Raw genomic sequence first — 23,162 nt, 5'->3', positions numbered from 1 at the left:
TTCTTTACACTCGATTATTCCGATCTTGGTAAGAGAAATATGGCGGTAAAACAGAGCAATCACCTACGGCCAGATATTCCTCTGAAAAACCCAACGTATTATTGTTTTGAAAGTGTTTCTCACATTCTCCGGCATATGGGTTTTGATCTGTGAGAGAATCCGTGTTTGGTTTTATTTTTAAAATTTGAAGAATAATGAACGGCAAAGTCGATTTTAGAATTAAAAAATACATCACTCAGATGACATCACATACGAACGGATTGTAACGTTTGGGGAGGATTTTGTCCATCATTAGAAGTGTTGTATTTAACCAAAAAAAAAATGATAAAACCTTTCACTATGGGCCGAGGAGAATTGAATCCAAGGAGAAATTTCAGAAAGTACTTCCCACTTTCCCGGTTCCCAGCGATCCATACACATTCAATTAGACGATTAAAATTGTAACAAAGTTAGTAATCAAACATCAAACGGAGCTTCCTTTGCAACAATGTTGATTCCACGTACCCAGAGTTCTAATCCAGCCATACTCCCAGACTAAAAAAAGTGCACTTCCCTCCTGTTTCAATTCAGTCACCCACCTTGAGAATTACCTTTCCCTCACGGTCCTTTTTCTCATTCTTTAGAAATGGGCCGGATGGGCTGAAGATAAAATCATGTACAGCGGGCTGACTTCTGCAATTGCCGGTTTCACATACCACATTCCTCCGCCTTGGCTTTCCCCATGTCAATAAATCGGACTTGAGCATCTGAACAATCTTTACATGGGGCGAATCTCTATCCTCACAAGTGTGCCTCCTGAGATCCTCCCCTGCTAACACATGGGAACAAGAAAAGTTCTTGAACCCTAGTTTTGAAAAAATCTCCTCAAAACTATAATTTTAGACTAACTAGCCTTTTCCATGCGCTTTCTTTTTTGGAAACTTGAATTGCTTGTTGTATTGAATGCTCCTTAGAACTCAGATTCATCAACAGAGCCTAGGGACCGCATATGAAAGCCAATAACCCACTTCTCTAGTGAACCTACCTCAAAAATCTTTGGCTTCCCTGTCTTCAAGCCACATTACAAGAAGAATATTATGGAAAGGCATCTTTACCCATAAATAAGTGTAAACTTCCAACAATAGCTAAAAGAGCAAGAGGAGTCAGAGTTGAAAGTATATGATAGCTGGAAAGTGGACTGCAACCGCAAGTTTTGAATGATGATGACCCAAATAATGTCCTAGAAAGTATCAAAGTACTAATAATTTCCATGTGCAGCCATTCATTATTCCGAAGTAATGTTTTAGGATTATCGCCATCCAACGGTGTGGCTGATGCACTAGTAAGTGCAGGGTGTGGACAGAAATCAGTTATTGCGCTAGTAAGTGCAAGGCACCTGTATATATAAGAACATAGTCATGGTCAGATAGCAGAATCAATAAAGGCAAAATTTGAACACGGCGGGTTTAAATAAAATATAATTGGTAGATACATACCTGTAGCTATGTCAAGCAGAGCATTCTTTGGTTCTGGTTTCTTCTACTATGTATGGGAATCACACCCATATCTCTGCCTGCTTTACTGGGATGATGGGGTTCCACCAACTATAAAGGTGCCAAAAAGTGGCTATAGGGGTTCCTTTAAAACAAATGGTATTAGATTATTCATCCATCAAAAGCAATCTAATCCCAATTCTACACAATCAAACTAACCAAAATCACATGCCCGCTCTCTATCCACAGACTAAATTTGCCAGTCAGACAGTGTAGGACAATAAAAGCTGAACAAGAATCATAAAACATCAGATCCGTGATCAACATGTAAGAACATCTTCAACCCAAGTTTGAAAACTAATTTGAAATAACTACATGACCACATCAGATACATACCAAGTACTGCATTAGACAGAAGTTGTATTCCTGTATAATTGCAACTATATATGGGAATCCTTGTTTGTTGATCCAAGTCCTCTAAAATTTGAGAACTGTTACAGCTATATTGCAATGATTGTCTGCTTCTAGGGATGGCAATTTGTACCCCACCCAGTGGGTACTCGCCCTGTCGGGGCGGGTTTTTTTTTTCTTGAAGGACAGGTTTTGGGATTCTATAACCCATACAGGTACAGGTAGGGTACTAAACCGACCCTCCCTGACTAGTATATTGTTGGAAAGCATAGAAACTTTATGTATTAGGTGTTGAATTTAATAATATTTTGAATTTTTTATGTGAAGACAATTGATAGTTTACATGTTTTTTAAATGTCTCAATCAAGTAATTGAAAATTTTGTTGTTTGCTTGTGTTATTTTACTTATTTATTGCTTAGATATAACAAGAAATAATAGGAAATTAGATGCAGATTCTAAACCCAACCCACTCCTACCCTTGAATGTGGGAAGGGTTTTGCATTTTCATGTGCAGGGAGGGTTTGGATTTTTAAAATCCAACCCGCTATGGGTTTTGGGGCGGGTACAGGTTGGGAAGTTTAGAGAGGCAGGTAGGGTCTAGAATCTACAAAACCCTCCCCGAACCCGCCCCATTGCTATCTATTGGAATGACTGCCTGCTTCCTCTCATTTTCAGGCAAAATACCAGCTCACAAGGAAGTGGAGTAAGAAGAATATAGCCTTGTACATTCCCAATGAAATCAATAAAGCCAAAAGTGCATCCTGACTAGAATCCGTTTAGTAAATAAAGCACTGGTTCCTGGCAAATAACATATATGAAAAGGTCTCAGCCAATTCACATGGGTATTAACTAAGTCAAATTTGTAAATGGGTTTCAGTCAGCTCAGATATTAATCCAGTACTCATGTTAGTCTCACTGTTCACAAGAGACTTAGGCTGGCTGATCTGGACTCTGAGCTGTTGTAGAATGGCATAATTAGCATTTTGGCTCTAGAACATGGTTGAACATCAGAAAATTGGGCATAAGTATGTTGAAATGGTCAAACAGATTAGGATAAAAAAAAAATAAAGATTTTACAGTAGAAATATAGAAATTGAACTCACCTGAAGTAAAAGATGAAAGCAGAAAATGTTTTCAATATGTATGAGTATATTGAGTATATATTCATGCACACACGTGCATGCACAGATATATAGAGAGCTTAACAGAAAGCTTAATGGAAAAACAAATGGTTAGAAACTCACAAAGCTTAACAGAAAAACATAACAACTCCAAATAATACTTAAATATTTGCAAAAAATGCTTGTAAGAAAAAATCAGTGTCTATGAGATTGAAGAAGGGGATTTATAACAGTCTCTTATCATCAACAAGCCAAATAAAATTGTTTTCCCCCTTAAGCAAGTTGAAGCAACCCAAAAACAAACCTTAGTCTTAACCATTTCACTAGATTTACAAAGCAAAGTTTTTTTCTCAACTTGAAAGCATTCAAATTTTTCCTATGACAACCCAATAGAGACAAAAAGAATAAAAATATATGTTTGAATCATCAACAACTTTGTTAAATATTTAAATGTCATCAATCTTCCTATGTCATGGTGATGTAAATTATCATACAATAATATTTCCTTTAGTTAGCCTTCATGTATTATGATCTAACTGCTATATCAAAAAATGAGTGTGGCAGAAATGCAAATGCTTAGATGGATGGATGGTAAAACTAGAAAGAACAGGGTTAGAAATGAAGTCATACAAAGGGACCTAGGAGTAGCTCCTATAGGTGATAAAATGAGAGAAAGTATATTGAGATGATTTGGTCACATGCATAGAAGACCATTTACAGCACCTGCTAGAAAAAGTGAGCTGTTACAAGCCGAAGGGTCTAGAAGAGCTTGTTAGACAGTTTTGTATGCCCTTAGCTTCAATCAGAATGATGTACATTATGAGTTTATTATAAATGAACAAAAGTAGATATTTGATTCATGTGCCCTTGGTATGTTTCTGTGTAATACCCTTAAACTAGACACTTAATGAGACTCGTGTTAGTTTAGAATGTTCACAGCCAGTGAGTCAGTCTGGGGAGACCTATCCTGATAAGGCTGACACTGTTGTGCCACCAAGTCAGTTGGGGTGGCCTGTCTCAGCTGCCAGGGTGAGACCCTAGGCGCATACAGTGTAGGATTAATTGAATCTTTGAACTAGACCAGATTTCCAGTATTGCCCTGGACCTTGGAGATTGATGGGCAAAACTGGAAAGTTACACCCGACCCCTAGACTCGATTATGATACTGCACTAGGTATCGGATTGGGCTGTGTTTGATGTACCAATCAGTGAGATCCTTAGCGGGGGTCCAAACCTGGGTATGTTGGGACAGTCTGAGAATTCATCTGAGTGGGTGATCATAGTGATAGGATCAGCCCCTTTGTCGGACAAAGGTAATGATCGGGGATGCACTCTCACTGATGGAAACCAAGACTGCCGGCGGCCGATTTCAATCGTTGAGATTTGTTTTGCAAAGTATATTTCATATGAGATATAAAAGTATATATATTATGGTTTCTAAAAGGTTTGCAAAAGGTTTTAATTCCCGGGATCCATATAAGTAGAGAGTGCAACACTGTTCCTTGTAGCCGAGGGAGAGGTCCTCTCTTGTCGGGCAGTGTATGATCATTATGGGCTGAGAGGTTAAGTGTAAGACCATTGAGGATAATGCCTGATGGGCTAATCTTGCATCTGCCCACAGTCCCTGGGTGTTACAAGGTGGCTTAGCCCAATGACAATTTAGGGTAAGTGTTGGGCCCATAGAGCCCATTTGATGGGTTTCGAGGGGTGCACTGTCCATAACAGTGTATTTGGCCAGGCCTTATAACAAAGGCTGGGCCGAACCCATGTGGCTGATGTGTAGATCAATGCTTGGGTCCCACGCCATACAAGGAAGCCCAACTGGGCAACAGTTAGGAAGGTTAAGTGAGCACATAAGCTTAATGGGCCTAAAGGCCATTTCGAACTGGGCTATTTAATTAGTTAAATATGGGGCGAATTCTGAGATGGATTAGCAACTCCTAATTGGATTAGGAGTTGCTAATCTAATCTGCAGATCTAGAAACCTCCTAATGAGATTAGGAGAAAGCTAATCTAATCTGCAGATAAGATAAGGGTTAATCCTTATCACCTAAAGAGATGTTTTGATCCAAATAAGATTTGGATCAGCAACTCCTAATTGGATTAGGAGCTGATCCTTTGGGGTTAAAACAAATAAGGAAGGGGCGGCAGCTTTTAGAATACATACTCACATTCTCTTGAGTGCTGAAAAACACAGAAGAAAGAATTAAGCAACCCTGCAGAATTCTTTCTTGCCGCCTCCTTGTTCTTGCCGCCCAGTTTGCCAGTTCGATCTCCAGTTGTGGGAGAAGTCAAGATTCGATCTTGACATCAATTCTTTGAGAAAGAATAGATAGGAAGCTATGCTCACGTGCCATCCTGTTGTTTCTTGCGAATGACAGAATTCTTAGAGAAGAATGCTGCTGATTCTGCTCCATCCTGCACTGCGCTATATTCAGTAGGAGCAATCTTTGGATCCTTCCTTGGGCGTGAACACCTTCATTGGGAGATATTACTTCTCCGTATCAGGTATGATCTTCTCCTACTACTTTTGGTTCAGATCTGGTTCAGTTCAAGATTGATCCTTGAAAATATGATTTTCTAAATAGGGAATGCGATTCCCAGTTGAAAGGGAGAGAAAAATTTTTGAAATTCGCCCATTTATTCCGCAAGATTTGGACATCCATACGATAGATCTCTCATCCCTTCAGAGCTAGGGGCAGACTAAAAAGAACTTGGGTGGAAGTACTAAAAAATGATATAAGTGCCCATAGTTTAATGATGGTTATGGCACTGAATAGAACAGAATGGTGAAACAGGATTCATGTAGCCAACCAAGTAATCTTTAAATAATTATAATTAGCAGCTTCCTTCTCTAAGTAATCTTTAAATAATTATAAAGATTATTGTTCAAAGACTAAACTTAACAATGTGAGAATTGCCAATTCAAACCACTTGCAGGGAGCAGAAAGGGGGAGGGGGATAAGGCAATGAAGAAAACTAGGTTGGGTTGGATTCCCAATTCAAACCCAACATAATTTAATTCAGACTTGAATCAGAAAAATATAAACCTGGGAGCTCCTTTTATTGATTAAAATAACTTTTTACTCCAGAGCTTCAAAGAACCCCCTACCCTTTCAGAGGAGGTTGTCCCATCAACTCCTTAGTACCAGTAATTTATTTCCTACACAAAGCAAAAGACTACTTTTTTTGCTACTTACAGACAACCTGAATATGAGTTTGGGTAGTATGGCCCTTGAGCTCTTGAAAAAGATAACAGAAACACTTAAGGAGTACAGGACTTCTTATTCAAGATGTCAATGAGAACCTCTTGAACCCATTAATCTGAACCCAAGTGTGGGTAATTGGATGATTTTAAAATTCAAGAGCAACTTAAGAGGTTAAGTCTATTATCCATGCAATGAGCACCTAGGAATTTTCCAATCACAATCACTTTGCTTACCACGAGCTGTTGGAAACACAGTAAATATGGTATAAATAGAGTTGGTCTAAATTAAATATATGGAACTTTAAATGGAAGGTTAGATCAACTTACCCTGCATGCTGCATCTACCACAAGCTTTACTATCCGATGATTAAATACCAACATGAAACAAACATATTTGATAATGCGGTTTAGTTAGCCATTTTAGATTTCCTTATGTCACTTCAGATGTCAATCTTAAAATTATAACTAATAGGTGGAACCCTGTAAGCAGCTTGTAGTGGATGTATACCTCGAGGTTAATGGTAGGCCAGATCATAGTTGCCTTACTTTAGTTATTTTCCTTTTCTATTAATCAAAATATGGACTTGCGATATAAGAAATAAATAGACAAATTGGATCCAGACCTCTAAATGAAAATCCTGAAATATCAACTATTTCTTCTGTAAGACGGAAGCAATAGTCATCAAAAAACGAAAGCATAGGGAATCTTCCTAATCATCTCCATCAACAGTATTTTTCATGGGCATTGAAGTCGTCTTCTTCTTGAAGAATCTCACAGTTGAAACACTCAAGAGCTTGTTAAGCGACATTCCCTCACCTATTGTCTTCTTCTTTACTTCATATCTATGCTTGATTCTGTCTTCGAGCTTGTAACCGAGAAAGGCAGGAAAAGCCAACAGCTCTCCAATTTCTCGACCCATCTCCTCGATCAAGTAATCCAATTTCTTCTCCAGAGAGTCGTGGTTGTATTGCAGTATCTGGGGATGCTTCTTGCTCATGGCAAGTATGTCATCACAAGTGAGGCCATAGCTCAGGAGGACACCGATCACCTTCTGCATGTTCTCAGAACTGGTTCTGGTTACCGCCCCCATCGCCAGTGCCAACTCCTTGGTTCCATTCTCGTATCCAATCTTCACCAGAAACCCCAATTTCTTAGAGAGATTTTCTTCAAACGATAGACTCAGAAACAGTGGCGCCTTGATCAGGAACTTGAAGATATCGTTAGAACTCAACCCGCATTGTTTAAGGAACTCGATTCTCGGACGCAATTTCCTCTCCTTGCTGACACTGAAGATATTTGGATAGACAAGAACGATTCTGAAGATTTCGTGGTCGGTTAAACCAACGAAGGATCTCAAGAACTCGGCATGGCCTTGTAGATGCTCTACACTGTAGGTTAAAATTGCAGGTAGCTTACGCAACACGGTTGCTGTGGCATTTTCATCTTCCCCACTGAGCTCTGTAAGAAACCTGATTCGTGGAACAAGCTGGCTTTGCAAGTCCAAATTAAGAAGCCCAGGCCGTCGAATGATCAAATCGACACCACCGAACCGGTCCAGGAAAAGGAGAGTTCTTTCGAGCTCTTTGGCTGGTTTATAGCAGAACACCTTGGTGAGATTGACATTGTTGAGAACATTAGCTAGCTCTTGGCGGGGAATTCCATGATCAAGCAATAAAGTAACCTTCCCGGAAAAACCTACGAAGAATTGGGGATCTGTAACAGTTAAAAGGCGTTCGAGCTTTAAGGGTTCTATCTGACCTTCCAACTCATCACGAACAAAGCAGAGCAGCGGACCAATTTCTTCCGCCGTTAGTACATCAGGACGTTTGGTAATCAAGCGACAGAGAGAAAAGCCATCAATGCCAACGGAACGCAGGGAAAGAAGTCGGGTGCGAAGGAATTCCAAAGATGCAGACCTCAGAAGTGGATTTTTGTGGAAGAGAACTTCGGCTTCTCTCTCTTCAAGTCCAATTTCTTGAAAGAAGGGGAAATATAACCCTAAACAGGAAGGCCGAAACAAATAAATACGAGTTTGGGTATTTTTCTGGTTTTTATTGGAGAGATATTGTTGGATTCATAGCATACAGAAACTGTATAATGTTACTAACCCATTTCTGTCAAGTAATTGGAGGAAAAGGCGTTGCTACCGCTGCATAGGATAACCATCGGTTGAGAAGATCGAAACTCCATTGAAGCTAATAAGGGCTTTTGTTCTTTAGTTCTTCTTCTACTGAACCTGCGGCCACAATATTCATCGAAGAAATTGAGAGGGAAGGTTGACATAAAGGGCGAAGGAGATTTTGGTGCAGAGACTAGGGTTGACGCCCGGAAAGGAGAAGAAGAAGCATAAGAAGAAAGATCCCCAACCAAGGTCATCTGTGAAGTAAGCATGGCTGGCTTTCTTTTCTTCTTCGCTAACAAATGCTTCTCCTCGCTGCTTCTACTTCTGCAGACATCCTTGGACCGAGACCAAGTATCAGGATTTGGATTTTGGAGCACACGCACGGGACTTGCTTGCACACGTGCACGTGTTCTTGCTCTAGCATTTTCAAAGGGTAATTAAGTAATAATTTATCTATATATTTATTTTTGGATAAATTCCCCATTAGCAGCCTGTAATTGTGGCTAATACCACTTTCGTCCCCAACTTTAAAACACGACAATTCAGGGGGTATTTGTAGCGTGGATGAGTGGGTGTGAATTGGTCCGCACCACACCCTGGCATGATAGGGATCAATCCACACTACACCATAGTTCTAAGTTGTTTTAAACTAGGGACAAATTGTGTGGATTAGACCAATCAATACCACACTTTTTTATTCCACGTATCTCATATACATTTTATGAATGACTTACACAATTAATCATAAATATCTAATTTTTGCATTATATATGATAAAAATATTGAAAAAGGCATCAATGAATTAATATTAACCAATAAATAATAATTTTTATAAAAAAATAGTAAAAAATTAATAAATATATTTTAAATATTTAAAAATATTATTTTACTAGTAAAAACATTAAAATTTAAAAAAATAAGTAAAATAATTAATATTTTATTGACAAAAATAATATTTAAAACTAATATTTTATTAAAAAAATAAGTAAAATAATTACAAACCGGATGGATGCATTAAGAACACAAAAGCAAACAATCGACTATTCAGGATTTAGCATCATTCAACAGCTAAGAGGGAAACACAGTACTATTCGCACAATAAAGAAGGATTGCATCAAGAGGAAAACACAATACAGAGGACTTTCGGATGCAGAACTAGCATTTGTCAAGAACAACACTTGAAATAGAACTAAACAGAGAGAGAGAGAAAGAGAGAAAGTTACATTGTGCGTTTCTTCAAGATGGAGCCTTGGCAAGTGGACCGGTGGAGGAGAGTTGCAGCGGTGGAGAGCTTCAGCGGGTGGTGGAGACCTCCAACGGTAAAATGTGAAGCAATATAGGGTTTCAGGGAGAGTGTGAAGTAAGGGATCAAAGAATTACCTGTGGATGGAACCTAACCATGGACCGGTCGACGCTACCCATCCACAACTAGTTGAACAGGTGTTCATCCCATGGACCAGACCGAAACGGTCCCGTCCACAAAATGAACACCAAACCGAACACCGCCTCAGTATCCAAATTTTCAAAATGTGTCAATTTAGTACTTGTCGTTAAGTGGTATTGAAAAGATATAAATGCCCTTCAAGTGTCATTTAATTTTTCTTTATCAACCATCTAAACATTGACAAAAAAAAATGAATAGTCCCAAATCCTTGCCTCTTCTATTCAAGAAAGTTGGAGTCACAAAAATGCCCATTGAGAGGTGATCCCAACTTTCTTGAATAGAAAAGAAGAATTTGGGACTGTTCATTTTTTGTCAATGTTTGGATGGTTAATAAAGAAAATTAGATGACACTTGAAGGATACTTGTGTCTTTTCATATACAACTTAATGGCTGATTAACGATTGATGATGATAATTACTAAATTGGCACATTTTGAAAGTTTGAATACTGAATTGTCACATTTTAAAGTTGAGGGCCAAAGTGGCACTAGGCCCATAGTTATTTTTTGATAAATAGTTACTGAGGTTTAGGAAAGTATTGACTAATGAGTGCTATATCCTCCATTTATAAGAAGTCGCATTGAATGAACCCTTCACTCCACCTTTTACATGTATCCTCCAGTTAAAATGTGCCCCTTTATTTTAAATGCAATTGCATTTAAGAGATTTAACAGTTGTTATGCTGAAATACAACACCACAACACACCAAACACCATGTAAAATGTAAAACATTTCTAATTTCACCACAGAATTTGTTCCCTTCCACTTACTCTATCTCAAAAAATAAAGGAAAACGGGGATGACTAATGAACTTGTTGGATAGCAAAATTTAGAAACCTTTCCCTTTTGAACTTTTACTTGTTCATCCTCTTTAATGTCCTTCATTCATCTAACCTTGCAGGGAACTTTCCAATAAAGGAGGGTGGTATAGCCCTGTACCTTAAAAAATTAGAGCTTTCAATTGAGAGGTTCTACTTGGTGCTCTACTTTATTTGTTGGTTGAAGCACAAGCAATGTCCTTTATGGTGGAGCATTGGAGGTATAATGAAGACAACCAAAGGTTAGGGGTGAGCAAAAAAAACCAAAAAACCAAACTGACCAAAACAACCGACCGAAACCGAACTAAAAAAATTGGTTAACCAAACCAGATGGCTTGGTTTCAGTTCGATGTTTTCAAAAAATTGACAGTTTCGGTTCGGTTTTGGTTAACCATTTAAAAAAACCGGCGGTTAACTGAACCAACCGATGTATATTTATATAGTATTTATATATTTTTTATTTTTTTCTAAAAATTGAATAAAAAAGTTTGGCAGTCTGAGACTTTCAGCCTTTCTCTTCGAAAATCGAACCTTTTAATTGAAAATTAAACACTGCGTCACTGCTAGTCTGAGACTTTGAAAACCAAACACTGCATCACTGCTAGTCTCTTAGTCTGACTGTCTGACAGTCTCTTCGAAAATTGAATCCCTAATAAGTAATAATCGGCCTCCTACCTCCGCCACGCCTTTCCAATTTCCCCTTTCTTTCCCTCTTTGAGCTTTCTCTGTCACTCTCTCAGACTCTCAGTCTCAGTTCTCTTCTTCCCCAATAGACCGACGGCCTCCAGCGCTCCGCCCTCTGACCGAATCACCGACGGCCTCCAACGATCGAGTCACCAACGTGACCAGGCAACCAACTATCTCACTCTCTATCCTCTCTCTCAGACTCTTCTTCTTCTTCCCCAACAGGCCAGACCTACCGATGGTGTCTCTCACTCTCTGTGAGTGTCTCTTACTCTTAGTGAGCGTCTCTCACTCTAATCTCTCTCAATAGTCAGTTCTGTTCATCGGCTCTCATTCTCTCATCAGTCATCTCTTTGACTCTCTCACTCTTAAACTCAAAGCTTTCACCCTCTCTTAGACCATTTGGTGTCTCCTCTCAATCTCTCATCTCTCAATCTCTCTCTCACTCGACACTCACTTAGTCTCTTCTCTCTCAGTCTCAGTCACTCATCTCTCTCAATCTCTTATCTCTCTCAGTTTCAATTCTATTCACTCTATCTCAGACCATCATCCATCAGCTCTCACTCAGTCTCTTCTGCAAGAAGGAAGGTTTTTCCCTTTTTTTTTAATTTTCAGTGCATAAAAAAACCAAAAAAACCGAGCCACGATTAACCAGTTGCATCGGTTTGGTTAGATTTAAAAACTGAACAAGTCAGTTCGGTCTAGAAAATCACCCCATGGTTCAGTTAACCAAACCGTGAGCACCCCTAGCAAAGGTCAATGTATCTTCTCAAGTTAGAGTAGGATTTCTATTTTTCAGTTTTGATTCTTTCTTAATCAAATTTATTTTGATGGAACTTACCGGAATTCAGATTGTTTCTAGAGATTATGAAAAACTGAACTCCTGTAACGAGAACATTTATCATGCCTTTTTACTAATACAATTATACAAGAATGCTTCATTCATTTTCCAAACGAGAATATGTTATGTTTGTGCCTTGAATTTTTTATTGTTATCCACTTTATGATCCACTCCAAATTATATTTAAAAAAAAAACCGAAAACAAATATTCAATAGTGGTTTATGGTGGAAGCATCTGATCAAGCATCTGATCCATATGGAACTTATGGATCCAACCTAAATACGAAGAGTTATGTAGTATGGTGGTTTTTCATTGTTTACATTTTTTCTTTGTTTGAAAGACGAGTCGAGAGGTTTGGAGTATTTTGGGGCTTAGGGTTTCTGTGAGAGAGGTTGTGCACAATTCTTTAATCTCTATTATTGATTTTATAATGGATTTCTACTCCTCCTTTGCCCGTGGAGTCATGGACGTAGGTAGAGGTGTAAAATAGGCTATGTCGGGCTAGAACGGCACAGGGATAATTTGGGGGGTCGGCCCAACACGGCCCACGGCCCAAGCCCGTGTGGGCCCATGCCGTGCCACGAGCCTAGGTCGGGCGAGCTACAAGCCATGTCATGGGCTTGGGCCATGCTAGGCTAGACCACAGGTCGGGCCTTGGGCGTGGGCTGAACCGGGCCAGACTGGATTTTTTTTTACATTTTCTATTTTTTTATTTCTTTGCTAAGTAAAAGTTAAATATTTAAGTTTCCTTTGGGAAATATTTAAAAAATAAAAAATCTAACAAAGAAATGAAAAAAGAAAAAACTTAACCAAATAAGAAGTCAATGAGACAAAGACTCAAAGTGAATAACAAATTGGAAGAAAAATAGGAATTTTATTTCATTTAAATTTGAATGATACAAAGCATACAATGGTTGGATGAATGAAATATGAAAGTTGGAAAATGGAATAAATTAATCAAATATAAAAAATACAATATAGTTACAAATTGAAAATAAAAAATTATGTTATTAAAAATATCAAATAAATTAAATAAATTTAAAACAAATTTTACAATAATTTGAAAAAATTCTATACAACTATAGAGTATACAAAATATATTGGCTTCATCATTTTCTCCTATTGTTCTTGACTTTGATCATCTATTTCAGGTGAAACATCAGGTGTAGCTATTGGGAGGGGTATTATGGTCATTGTAAAGTTATTTATCACTTTACCCAAAATGCCCCCCAAACTAGTTGTTATATAGTTGTTGGGGGCATTTGTGTCATTCTTTCTACCCCCAAAACCAAAATACATAAATACCCCCTATATAGTTGTTTATAGTTGTTGGGGGGTATTTGTATAAAAAAAAAACCCCAAAAAGTTGAAACTAGCTAGTTCATCAGGTGGGTCATGTAGTGCTGGCCCATGCCGGCACGTGGGCCACAAGCGGCACGGCACACATAGTGTCATGTCGGCCTGTGGGCCTGGAACCCCAGGCCCAACACGGCTTCTACCATCATGTAGGGCCTGGCACGACCCGCATGCCATCATGCCATGTCATGCCGGGTCGTGGGCGACACAACCTGATTTACAGCTCTACATAGGCTATAGGGGTGCAAGTCGAGAGGGTTGAGCAAGGTTTTTGGTCAACCCAGGTACAACCCTAAGATTTGGGCCTAAGGCTCAAGCCCAAACCAAGTCCTAGGTTAACCTCGATCTTCTTAACTTGAGCCCAGCCCAAACTATAATTTTGTGCACTCAAGTTGGTCTTAGGCCCATGCAGGCTCGAGTTGGTCAATAAACCCACTCTAAATTACACATGTATATATGCATTTATGCAAATATGTATGCAAATAAGTATGTATGTATAAATACATACATATATATATATAGATGAATATGTATAGTTAAGTCGGGCTCGAGTTACCTAAAGGCTAGGCCCAAGCCCAGCCCAAAAAAGATTAATAAAAAAGCCCAAGCCTAGCCTAAGGACCAAATACCCAAGCCCTGCCCATGTAAAATTTCAGGCTGAATCGTTTAGCCTCGGGTTGGACCTACCTAAGTTACACCCCTGGTAGGCTATAAGTCAAACCACGCATGTGCTCTATTTTAAATCTATCTGCTTAAATAAGTCAAACCACGAAACAGGTTTGCCTCAACCCTAACCTAGCCCTCCACTACTTCCACCTGAGCCCGAGTGGGCAATACCAATTTTCTGAGCCTGCCCTGACCCTATGGGGTTGAACCCGATACCAACCCGACTTGACCCGACCAATGACTTGAGGTGGAGGATGGCATTCTCGTGTTGAAAATGATACCATCCCGGACAACACCAACTTAAATTATTGTGACATTATGTGATCAAACTTCAACCTATTTAATAATTTATATTAACAGCTGAACAAAGGAAAAGAAAGGTAGGAGAAGAGAAGAGGAAGATAGGAGAGAAGAGAAGAGAGAGATTTGGAGTCTGCTACAGTGCTGGCGGCGCCAGCTTATATTAATATATATAGGACCTTTATGCCCCTACTTAAGTTACAACATAAAAAACAAAAGAAAAGACTGCTTTAATTTGTCCAAACGAACCCTAACTCAGCAAAATACAAACATAATAAATAAAATTCACATTCCAACACTCCCCCTCAAGTTGGGACATGGATGTCAATCATGCCCAACTTGCTACACAAATTATTATGCCGCATGTGTTGAATGCCCTTGGTGAAGATGTCTGCAAGTTGTTCCTCTGAACTAACATAAGGTGTGCACACTTCTCCGCTCACAAGTTTTTCTCTAATAAAATGCTTATCCACTTCAATATGTTTTGTTCTATCATGGAGGACTGGGTTAGCAACAATGTTGATAGCAATCTTGTTGTCACATTAGAGTGGCATAGGTTTGTTAACTACAAAACCCAACTCTCCTAACAAATTTTTTATCCACATAATTTCAGTAACTCCATGAGACATGGCTCTGTATTCTGCTTCAACACTGGATCTAGCCACCACACTTTGCTTCTTACTTCTCTAGGTGACTAGGTTTCCTCCCACAAAGGTACAATACAAACATAATAAATAAAATTAACATTCCAACACTCCCCCTCAAGTTGGGACATGGATGTCAATCATGCCCAACTTGCTACACAAATTATTATGCCGCATGTGTTGAATGCCCTTGGTGAAGATGTTTGCAAGTTGTTCCTCTGAACTAACATAAGGTGTGCACACTTCTCCGCTCACAAGTTTTTCTCTAATAAAATGCTTGTCCACTTCAATATGTTTTGTTCTATCATGGAGGACTGGGTTAGTAGCAATGTTGATAGCAATCTTGTTGTCACATTAGAGTGACATAGGTTTGTTAACTACAAAACCCAACTCTCCTAAAAAATTTTTTATCCACATAATTTCAGTAACTCCATGAGACATGGCTCTGTATTCTGCCTCAACACTGGATCTAGCCACCACACTTTGCTTCTTACTTCTCTAGGTGACTAGGTTTCCTCCCACAAAGGTACAATACCCACTGGTAGATTTTCTGTCATCGATTGCCCCTGCCCAATCAGCATCTGTATACACCTCTACTTTCAAATGCCTATATTTATGGAAAAGCAAACCAACTCCTAGGAACTTCTTGAGGTATCTAAGGATTCTTTTTGCAGCTTCAAAGTGAGTTGTCTTAGGATTATGCATGAACTGACTAAGAACACTTACTACATAGACAATATCAGGTCTGGTCATAGACAAATATAAGAGTCTCCCTACAAGTCTCTGGAATTTCTTTACATCTTTCAAACACTCCCCTTGACTGTCTCCTAGCTGATTTGGTTTCACTCCCAACTTTTTTGTATCCTCTAATAGATCTAGTACATATTTTCTTTGGGAAATAAAGATGCCCCTTTTTGAGCGAGCAACTTCAATTCCAAGAAAATAATGTAAGGGGCCTAGATCTTTCACCTTAAATTGAGTGGTTAGGAATTTCTTCAGCTTTTGTATTTCAGTCTTCCAGTCTTTTGTGATTACTGTTTCATCAACATAGACAATTAAAACTGCAATTTTCCCTTCACCTTTTTTCACAAACAAAGTATGATCTGATTGGCATTATCTGAATCTCATATGTTGCACTACTAAATGAAACCTACTAAACCAGGCCCGAGGTGATTGCTTCAACCCATATAAAGATTTTTTTAACTTGCACACCTTCTATTCACTACCTTTGGCACAAAAACCTGGAGGTTGAGTCATGTAAACCTCTTCTTCTAGGTCACCATTCAAGAATGCATTCTTGATATCCAACTGATGAAGTTCCCAATCAAGGTTAGCTGCCAGTGAGAGGAGAATTCTGATTGAATTTATCTTGGCTACTGGAGCAAAGGTCTCTGCATACTCTACTCTATACACTTGTTTAAACCCTTTGGCCACCAATCTAGCTTTGTATCTTTCTACTAAACCATCATCTCTATTCTTTACAGTGAATACTCACTGGTTCCTTCCCTCCAGGAATGAAGCAGCGACACCCAAAGACACGCATTGGAATGGGGGGCAACGGAGCTATAGGAAACAAGAGTTGATGTGGGCACTTATACTCTAGCAATCGAGATGGCATATGGTTGATGATATATGCAGCACGCATAACAACATCCATCCAAAAATGTTTCGAAACATTCATATGAAGTAATAAACCACGAGCTACCTCAAGTAGATGACAATTTTTCCTTTCAGCAACACCGTTTTGTTGAGGTGTCCTGGCACAATAGCTTTGATGAAGAGATCCACACAAAACAAAGAACTCCGTGAGATCACTATAGAAGTACTCTTTTGCATTCTCCGAATGGAAAATGTGAATTTCAGTTTGAAATTGAGTGAAAACCATTCGTTGAAAGTTTTTCACAATCATTGGCACTTCATCTCTAGATCGCATAGGATACACCCAAGTATATTTAGAGTAGTCATCAATCAAAGTAATAAAATATTTATGTCCAGTCTCAGTAGGTAGAGAAATAGGTGAAGGGATGAGAGATCCATCATATGGATAGTCGAACCCTGCAGGTAGGTAGGGCGAAATTTCAAAAAAAAAATTCTCTCTCCCATATGGGAATCACATTCCCTGTTTTAGAAAACTGTATTTTCAATGATCAATCTTGAACCTAAACCGGACCAGATCTGAAACCAAAATGTAGGAAATGGATGTACCTGATACGGAGTAATAATAACTCCCAACGAAAGTGTTCACGCCCAAGGAAAACGCCAAAGACTGCTCCCACTGAAGATGACACAACGTAGGGTGGAGCAGAATCAGCAGGTGGTTCTTTAGCAAGAACCGAACTCTTCAGCAAGAATTCGATGGAGGGTGAGTGAGCACGATTTCATATCAGTTTTTCACCAAAAACTGATATCAAGAACGCTTCTTGATCACTCCTACAGGTGAAGATCGAACTGGCTATGGCGGAAACAACAGAAGGAGGCAAGAGCAGAAGATGGCGTCAGTCTCACTAGAGCTGTCTTCTCTCTCGTATCTGTAATCTTGTAGGATGAACTGGGGTTCGCCCTCCTCCTCTATTTATAGCCTTAAAGAGAGCTTCTCCTAATCCCATTAGGAGTTTCCTAATCCAAATCTTATTTAGATCTGGACTCTCTTTAAGAGATAAGGATAAACCCTTATCTTATCTACAAATAAAGATCAGCCCTCCTAATCTTATTAGGAGTTTCCTAATCCAAATCTTTATTTGAATCTGGACTCTCTGAGTGGATAAGGATAACTCCTTATCCTATATGCTGATCTAAATCCCAGAACCGCCCCTCTTTAAATAATCATATTATACCAGTTCGAATTGAGCTTTAGGTCCATTAAGTCCATGTGCTCACAAATCCTCCAAACTACTGCCCAGTTGGGTATCTATGTATGGCGTGGGACCCAAACATTGATCTACACATCAGACACATGGGTTCAGCCCAGCCCCTGTTACAAGGTCTGGCCGAAATCACTGTAGGAAACAGTGAATCCCTGAGCCCATCACCATGGGCTCTTAATGGGCCCAACACTTACACTAAGTGGTCCCTAGGTCAAGCCACCTTATAAAAACCCAAGGACTGTGGGCATATGCAAGATTAGCCCATTAGGTATTACCCTTAATGGTCTTACACTTAACTTCTCAGCCCGTAATGATCAAACATTGCCCGACAAGAGAGGACCTCTCCCTCGGCTGCAAGGAACAGTGCTACACTCTCTACTCACATGGATCTCGGGAATTAAAACCTTTTGCAAACATTTTGAAACCGTAATATATAATATATATCTATATAAATATATTTTGAAAAACAAATTTCAACTATTGAAATCGACTACCGGCAGCTTTGGTTTCCATCAGAGAGAGTGCATCCCCGATCATTCACTTTGTCCAACAAAGGGGTTGATCCTGTCACTATGATCACCCACTTAGATGAATTCTCGGACTGTCCCAACATACCCAGGTTTTGACCCCCTCTAAGGATCTCACTGATTGGCATATCAAAGACAGCCCAATCTGACACCTAGTGCAGTATCATAATCGAGTCTAGGGGTCAAGTGTAACATTCCAGTTTTGCCCATCAATCTCCAAGGTCCAGGGCAATACTGGAATTCTGGTCCGGTTCAGGGTTTCAAGAAAACCCACACTGCATGTACCTCAGGTCTCACCCTAGCAGCTGAGACAAGCTACCCCAACCAACTTGGCGACACATCAGTGTCAGCCTTGGCAGGATAAATCTCCCCAGACCTATCCAACGGCTGTGAAGATTCTAAACTAACACGAGTCTCATATGTTTCCAGTTTAAGGGTATTACAGAGAAACACACCACAATAACATGAATCAAATATGTACTTTATTCATTTACAATAAATGTCATAATGTACATCATTCTGATTAGAGCTAAGGGCATACACTGTCTAACAATAGGGTCCCAAACATCAGAATAAACAATATGAAAAGGAAATTCAAATATTTTATTTCTTAAAGGAAAGGAATTTCTACAGTGTTTGTTCAATTGGCATGTATGACACTGCAATTTACTAACTAACAAAGATTTAAACAAATCAAGAAACATAAGTTTTTAAAGACTCAAATGAAAGATGACCAAGATGATTATGCCACAAGTAGGCATGACTCTCACTAGAAGAACTTAAAGACTCTGTAGCCACAAGACCATCTTTATTCTCCAACACGTAGAGGCCATCCACCATGCTTCCTCTACCAATCGTCTTCCCCGATGTCAAATCCTGAAATACATACGAAGAAGGAAAGAAGGTCACCGAACAATTCAAAGAATGAGTAATACTGCTAATGGAAAGTAAATTGATAGGTAATTTAGGAAATGACACATGGAAGGCAACGACAATGTTACTTGATGTAGATGCAAATGAGGTAGGAGTAGGGCCAGAATCCATCTAGCGAAGTGTCCTACCATATAATTCCAAGTGGTCACGAAAGGAGTTGATGATCTCTTCCTTGGGGTCAAAACCAGAGTGTCACTCTTGGGGTACCATGGGACTAGTATCTTGAGGTGCCACATTTGCTGAGTTATATTTCTTATGACTTTGCTGGGTTGGCTTCTTACTCGGATCAGACTTCTTACTCAATTCCTGAGCCCATTTTGGCTTGCCATGAAGATCCCAACATGTGTCTCTAGTGTTCCTGGACTTTTGATACTGAGTGCACCAAAGTTTGTCTTTGTCATCCACTCTCTTCTATGAATCTCCTTTTTTAAAAGAACCTCCAACATTTGAACTTGTACCCTCTCAGACAACTAGTGCAATATGTTTCCCTTCTGTACAATTCATCACATTTCTTTTTGCTCTCTTCAGACTGAAATAGGGCATAAACTTCTTGGACTGAAGGTAGGTTCTTACTTCCTAAGATTTGTACCCTCATGGATTCATATGTAGGATTCAGCCCTAAAAGAAAGGCAAATACCCGTTGCTGGGAAACAAGTGATTTGTAGGCCTTTGCATCCTCATCGCACTTCCAATTCACATTTTGATAATGATCCAATTCCTTCCAAATTGATGTCAAGTCTGAATAGTACACCGAGAGACTCCTCTCCCCTTGCTTGCAAGTGGAGGGTTCTACTTGTAATTGATATATATTTGCATAGTGTCTCTATTTTGAATAGGTAGATTTTGCTTGTTCCCATATTTCACAAGCTGTTTTAGCCCACATAAAGGTCTTCCTTACTTATGGCATCATAGAAACCAAGAGCCATGACATCACCTTACTATTTTCTTGGTTCCATCTGTCATGTTCAGCACTACCAATCTTTGGTTCCTTGATTTTACCATTAATATACCCAATTTTCCTCTAGTAGTTATATAAAGTTTAATTCTCCTAGACCATTCAAGATAGTCCAGTCCATCAAAGGGGATTACAGCCATGGAGAAACTCATATCCATCCCCCCACTCATTCCATTTTGACCTCCTGAAATTCCTGAAATTGTAGAATTCTCAGAGGACATGATTGAAACACCTTTTAGACCTTACACACACCTTACAATCCTTCTTATCACCAAACAAACAGTCCTAGAAACACCAAGGATGAAGCCCACATGCACACACTGCAATCTAGACACAATCTGACCACAAATCAGCCTAGATTGTCCAAAAAAGGCAAGATTTTAGGGTGATCTCAGAGCTGATCTGACCTAGCAGTCACACTCCACCAACTTCCAGACACCCCAAACACATTGACTGCTAGGAGGGGTCATAAACCAGTATGGTTACACCACAAGGGTTAAAAGATCAGGTCATCCATGACCTACAGATCTGAATTCTCAGACATGAGATCACACGATCCATAAAAAAAAGCGGTTCGAACCTCACAACTTCTTAGAAAACATTCAGCAGTCTGGAGTCATATAGTTTCTTCTTGGTACACGACCAAGGGAAAGGAAAAAAACACTAAAAAAATTTGTACCAGTCATAGGTCTGCACTTTTTTATCTCAATTGAAGAAGATAGTAGGTTGGAGCTTGTTCGATCTGCTCACAGGCCTAACAGAACCGCTCCGATACCATATTAACAGTCGAACAAAGGAGAAGAGATGTAGGAGAAGAGAAGAGGAAGAGAGGAGAGAAGAGAGAAGAGAGGAGAGAAGAGAAGAGAGAGATTTGGAGTCTGCTACAGTGCTAGCGGCGCCAGCTTATATTAATATATATAGGGTGACCATAATTAGAAGGAAAAGAACCTTTATGCCCCTACTTAAGTTACAACATAAAAAACAAAAGAAAAAACTGCTTTAATTTGTCCAAACGGACCCTAACTCAGCGGAATACAAACATAATAAATAAAGTTAACATTCCAACAATTTAAGAATAGAGAGAAAAGAAAATTGGCTAAAAGAACTATATTTTGAGAGACATTATGTAAATACCTTGAGCTTGCCTTGAAACAATGGTATGTGCGACTATATCTGCAGACTGCAATGCAAGTTTGATCTATACGACTCTTTTCGAAGAGTTCCTTTCGATTTCAAAAAGGTTAAAGGGGAAAAATGCTTTAGGGTTTTTGCCTTATTAGGTTGGTCTTAGTCACTTAGAGTTTTAGATAATTACAACCATACCCTTAATGGTGCGGTGGTCCCTTACATATTATAAGAGAAGCATTATGACCCGACGGGTCAGATTGTTATAAACCTGACACCGACCCGAACCTGACTCGGGTTAGAGTTCCAGAACCCTAACCTGACCAACCCTATTCAGTTGTCCCAAACCCAATCCATTAGGGTCGGGTTTACCATTTAACCCGGTCCACTGACACCCCTAGTAATGACACCCCTAGTAATATTTCCAGCATACCAAATTTAAAGAAAAGATTCAAAGTGATGCGTTTCCAGTTTCTAGTAGAAATGTTTGGGGTTTATCAATACAATTTTTTTATAAAATAGGCCACTGTTTGCATAAAAAATTCCATTGTTAGTATTAAAATGCAAGTACCATTGCCATTTCTTCATGAAACGCCAAGTTTAACGTTTTTATTATAAATTCCAAGACCAATCAAATGCATACATGTTTTTAGTGGAATTGGTTATCTAATGTGATGTAACAAGACAACCGCAATCGTTTCTTGTAGAAACAGCAATGATACCTAACACAAGCCTAGTTAGCTAGATAAAACTTAGAAGATTTAACTCAGGATACTCTTCTTTCAATTTCTCTTGTTTTTTTTCCTCAATGCCCCCTTAATGTTTGGATTCTAACAATATGATAGCTTATGTTTCTAACCTTATGGCCACAAATAATCTTCTGACACAATTATCAGTAGCTGGTCTACTCCCCATTTCTTTCTTGAGAAGGGATTTTGTTAAACGACAGCCACTTTACCGAATTAAGTACTCCTGGCTCCTGTACCTTATAAACTTGGTTCCTAGTTCCTACTAGGAGCCTTGGGACTCCTTAAAATAGGTGGTTTACTGCACTGAGGGAAGCTGTTGCTTTGACTTAACAGAGCTGAGGAGGTTATTACCTCCTGCAATGTTATTGAAAGTGAAATTATAGAATGAAGCAAGAAGCAGGAGAAATTGTAGACATATGAGGGAATCGAGGCTTTTGGATTATGAGAACACATTCTCACCTTTTCGGTATTTCATATTTTGAATTCTTCATGATTTAAGAAGAAAATTGCTTATTGCAAGCAGATGGAAAGAAAACCTCCTTTTAGGTTGACCATAGTAATTTACTTGGGCATGGTATTGATGGATGTTACGAATACATATATATACATGGTGTTTTATTCAGAGATATACTTGAGTCTAAATATAACATAACAGTACTGACAAATATCCATGGTTACTTCACCCCTTTGAGGAAGTTTTTGATGAAATTCCAAGAACTTTCCTCTTCAATATTGCTTCACCCCTTTACTTTATTTTGTTTAGTTGTTATTTTTGTTAAGATCTTTCCTCTTCAAATGAATTAATATCAAATCATAAGATTGCAAATGACATCAGGTTGTGCTTGGTGCAGGTTGGAGCCAATATTATCAGAAATTCAGAATGAACTCAAAATAGAAAGGTTTTTCTGACACAAAAGTGA

The 23,162-nt window shown here is 39.0% G+C and overlaps 1 protein-coding gene across 1 annotated transcript; it reads right to left on the bottom strand.

Moving 5' to 3' along the window:
- Positions 1–1,476: 1,476 nt before the first annotated feature.
- PTAC15 (plastid transcriptionally active 15) lies at positions 1,477–22,733 on the bottom strand. The gene is made up of 6 exons (XM_088901650.1): positions 22,702–22,733; positions 22,594–22,596; positions 8,323–8,753; positions 7,031–8,212; positions 1,692–1,759; positions 1,477–1,617 (listed from the first exon to the last, which is right to left on the bottom strand). Exons 1-6 carry the CDS (start codon positions 22,731–22,733, stop codon positions 1,606–1,608), a joined length of 1,728 nt encoding a protein of 575 aa, XP_088757776.1. The 3' UTR covers positions 1,477–1,605.
- Between the last annotated feature and the right edge of the window lie 429 nt (positions 22,734–23,162).

This window comes from Nelumbo nucifera, chromosome 1, assembly GCF_055504915.1.
Source record: "Nelumbo nucifera cultivar China Antique chromosome 1, China Antique-T2T, whole genome shotgun sequence".
Taxonomy (NCBI): Eukaryota; Viridiplantae; Streptophyta; class Magnoliopsida; order Proteales; family Nelumbonaceae; genus Nelumbo; species Nelumbo nucifera.
Note: the sequence above shows the minus strand (reverse complement) of the source record. Positions and strands in the feature narration are given on the sequence as shown.

Coding starts and splice junctions, on each gene's coding strand:
- PTAC15 (XM_088901650.1), bottom strand. CDS start 22,733: ATGAAGAATTCAAAATATGAAATACCGAAAAG. Junction 8,213..8,322: donor CAATTACTTGACAGAAATGG/GTTAGTAACATT, acceptor CTTCCTGTTTAG/GGTTATATTTCCCCTTCTTT. Junction 1,760..7,030: donor AGTAAAGAAGAAGACAATAG/GTGAGGGAATGT, acceptor ATTCTTGTTCAG/CTTTTATTGTCCTACACTGT.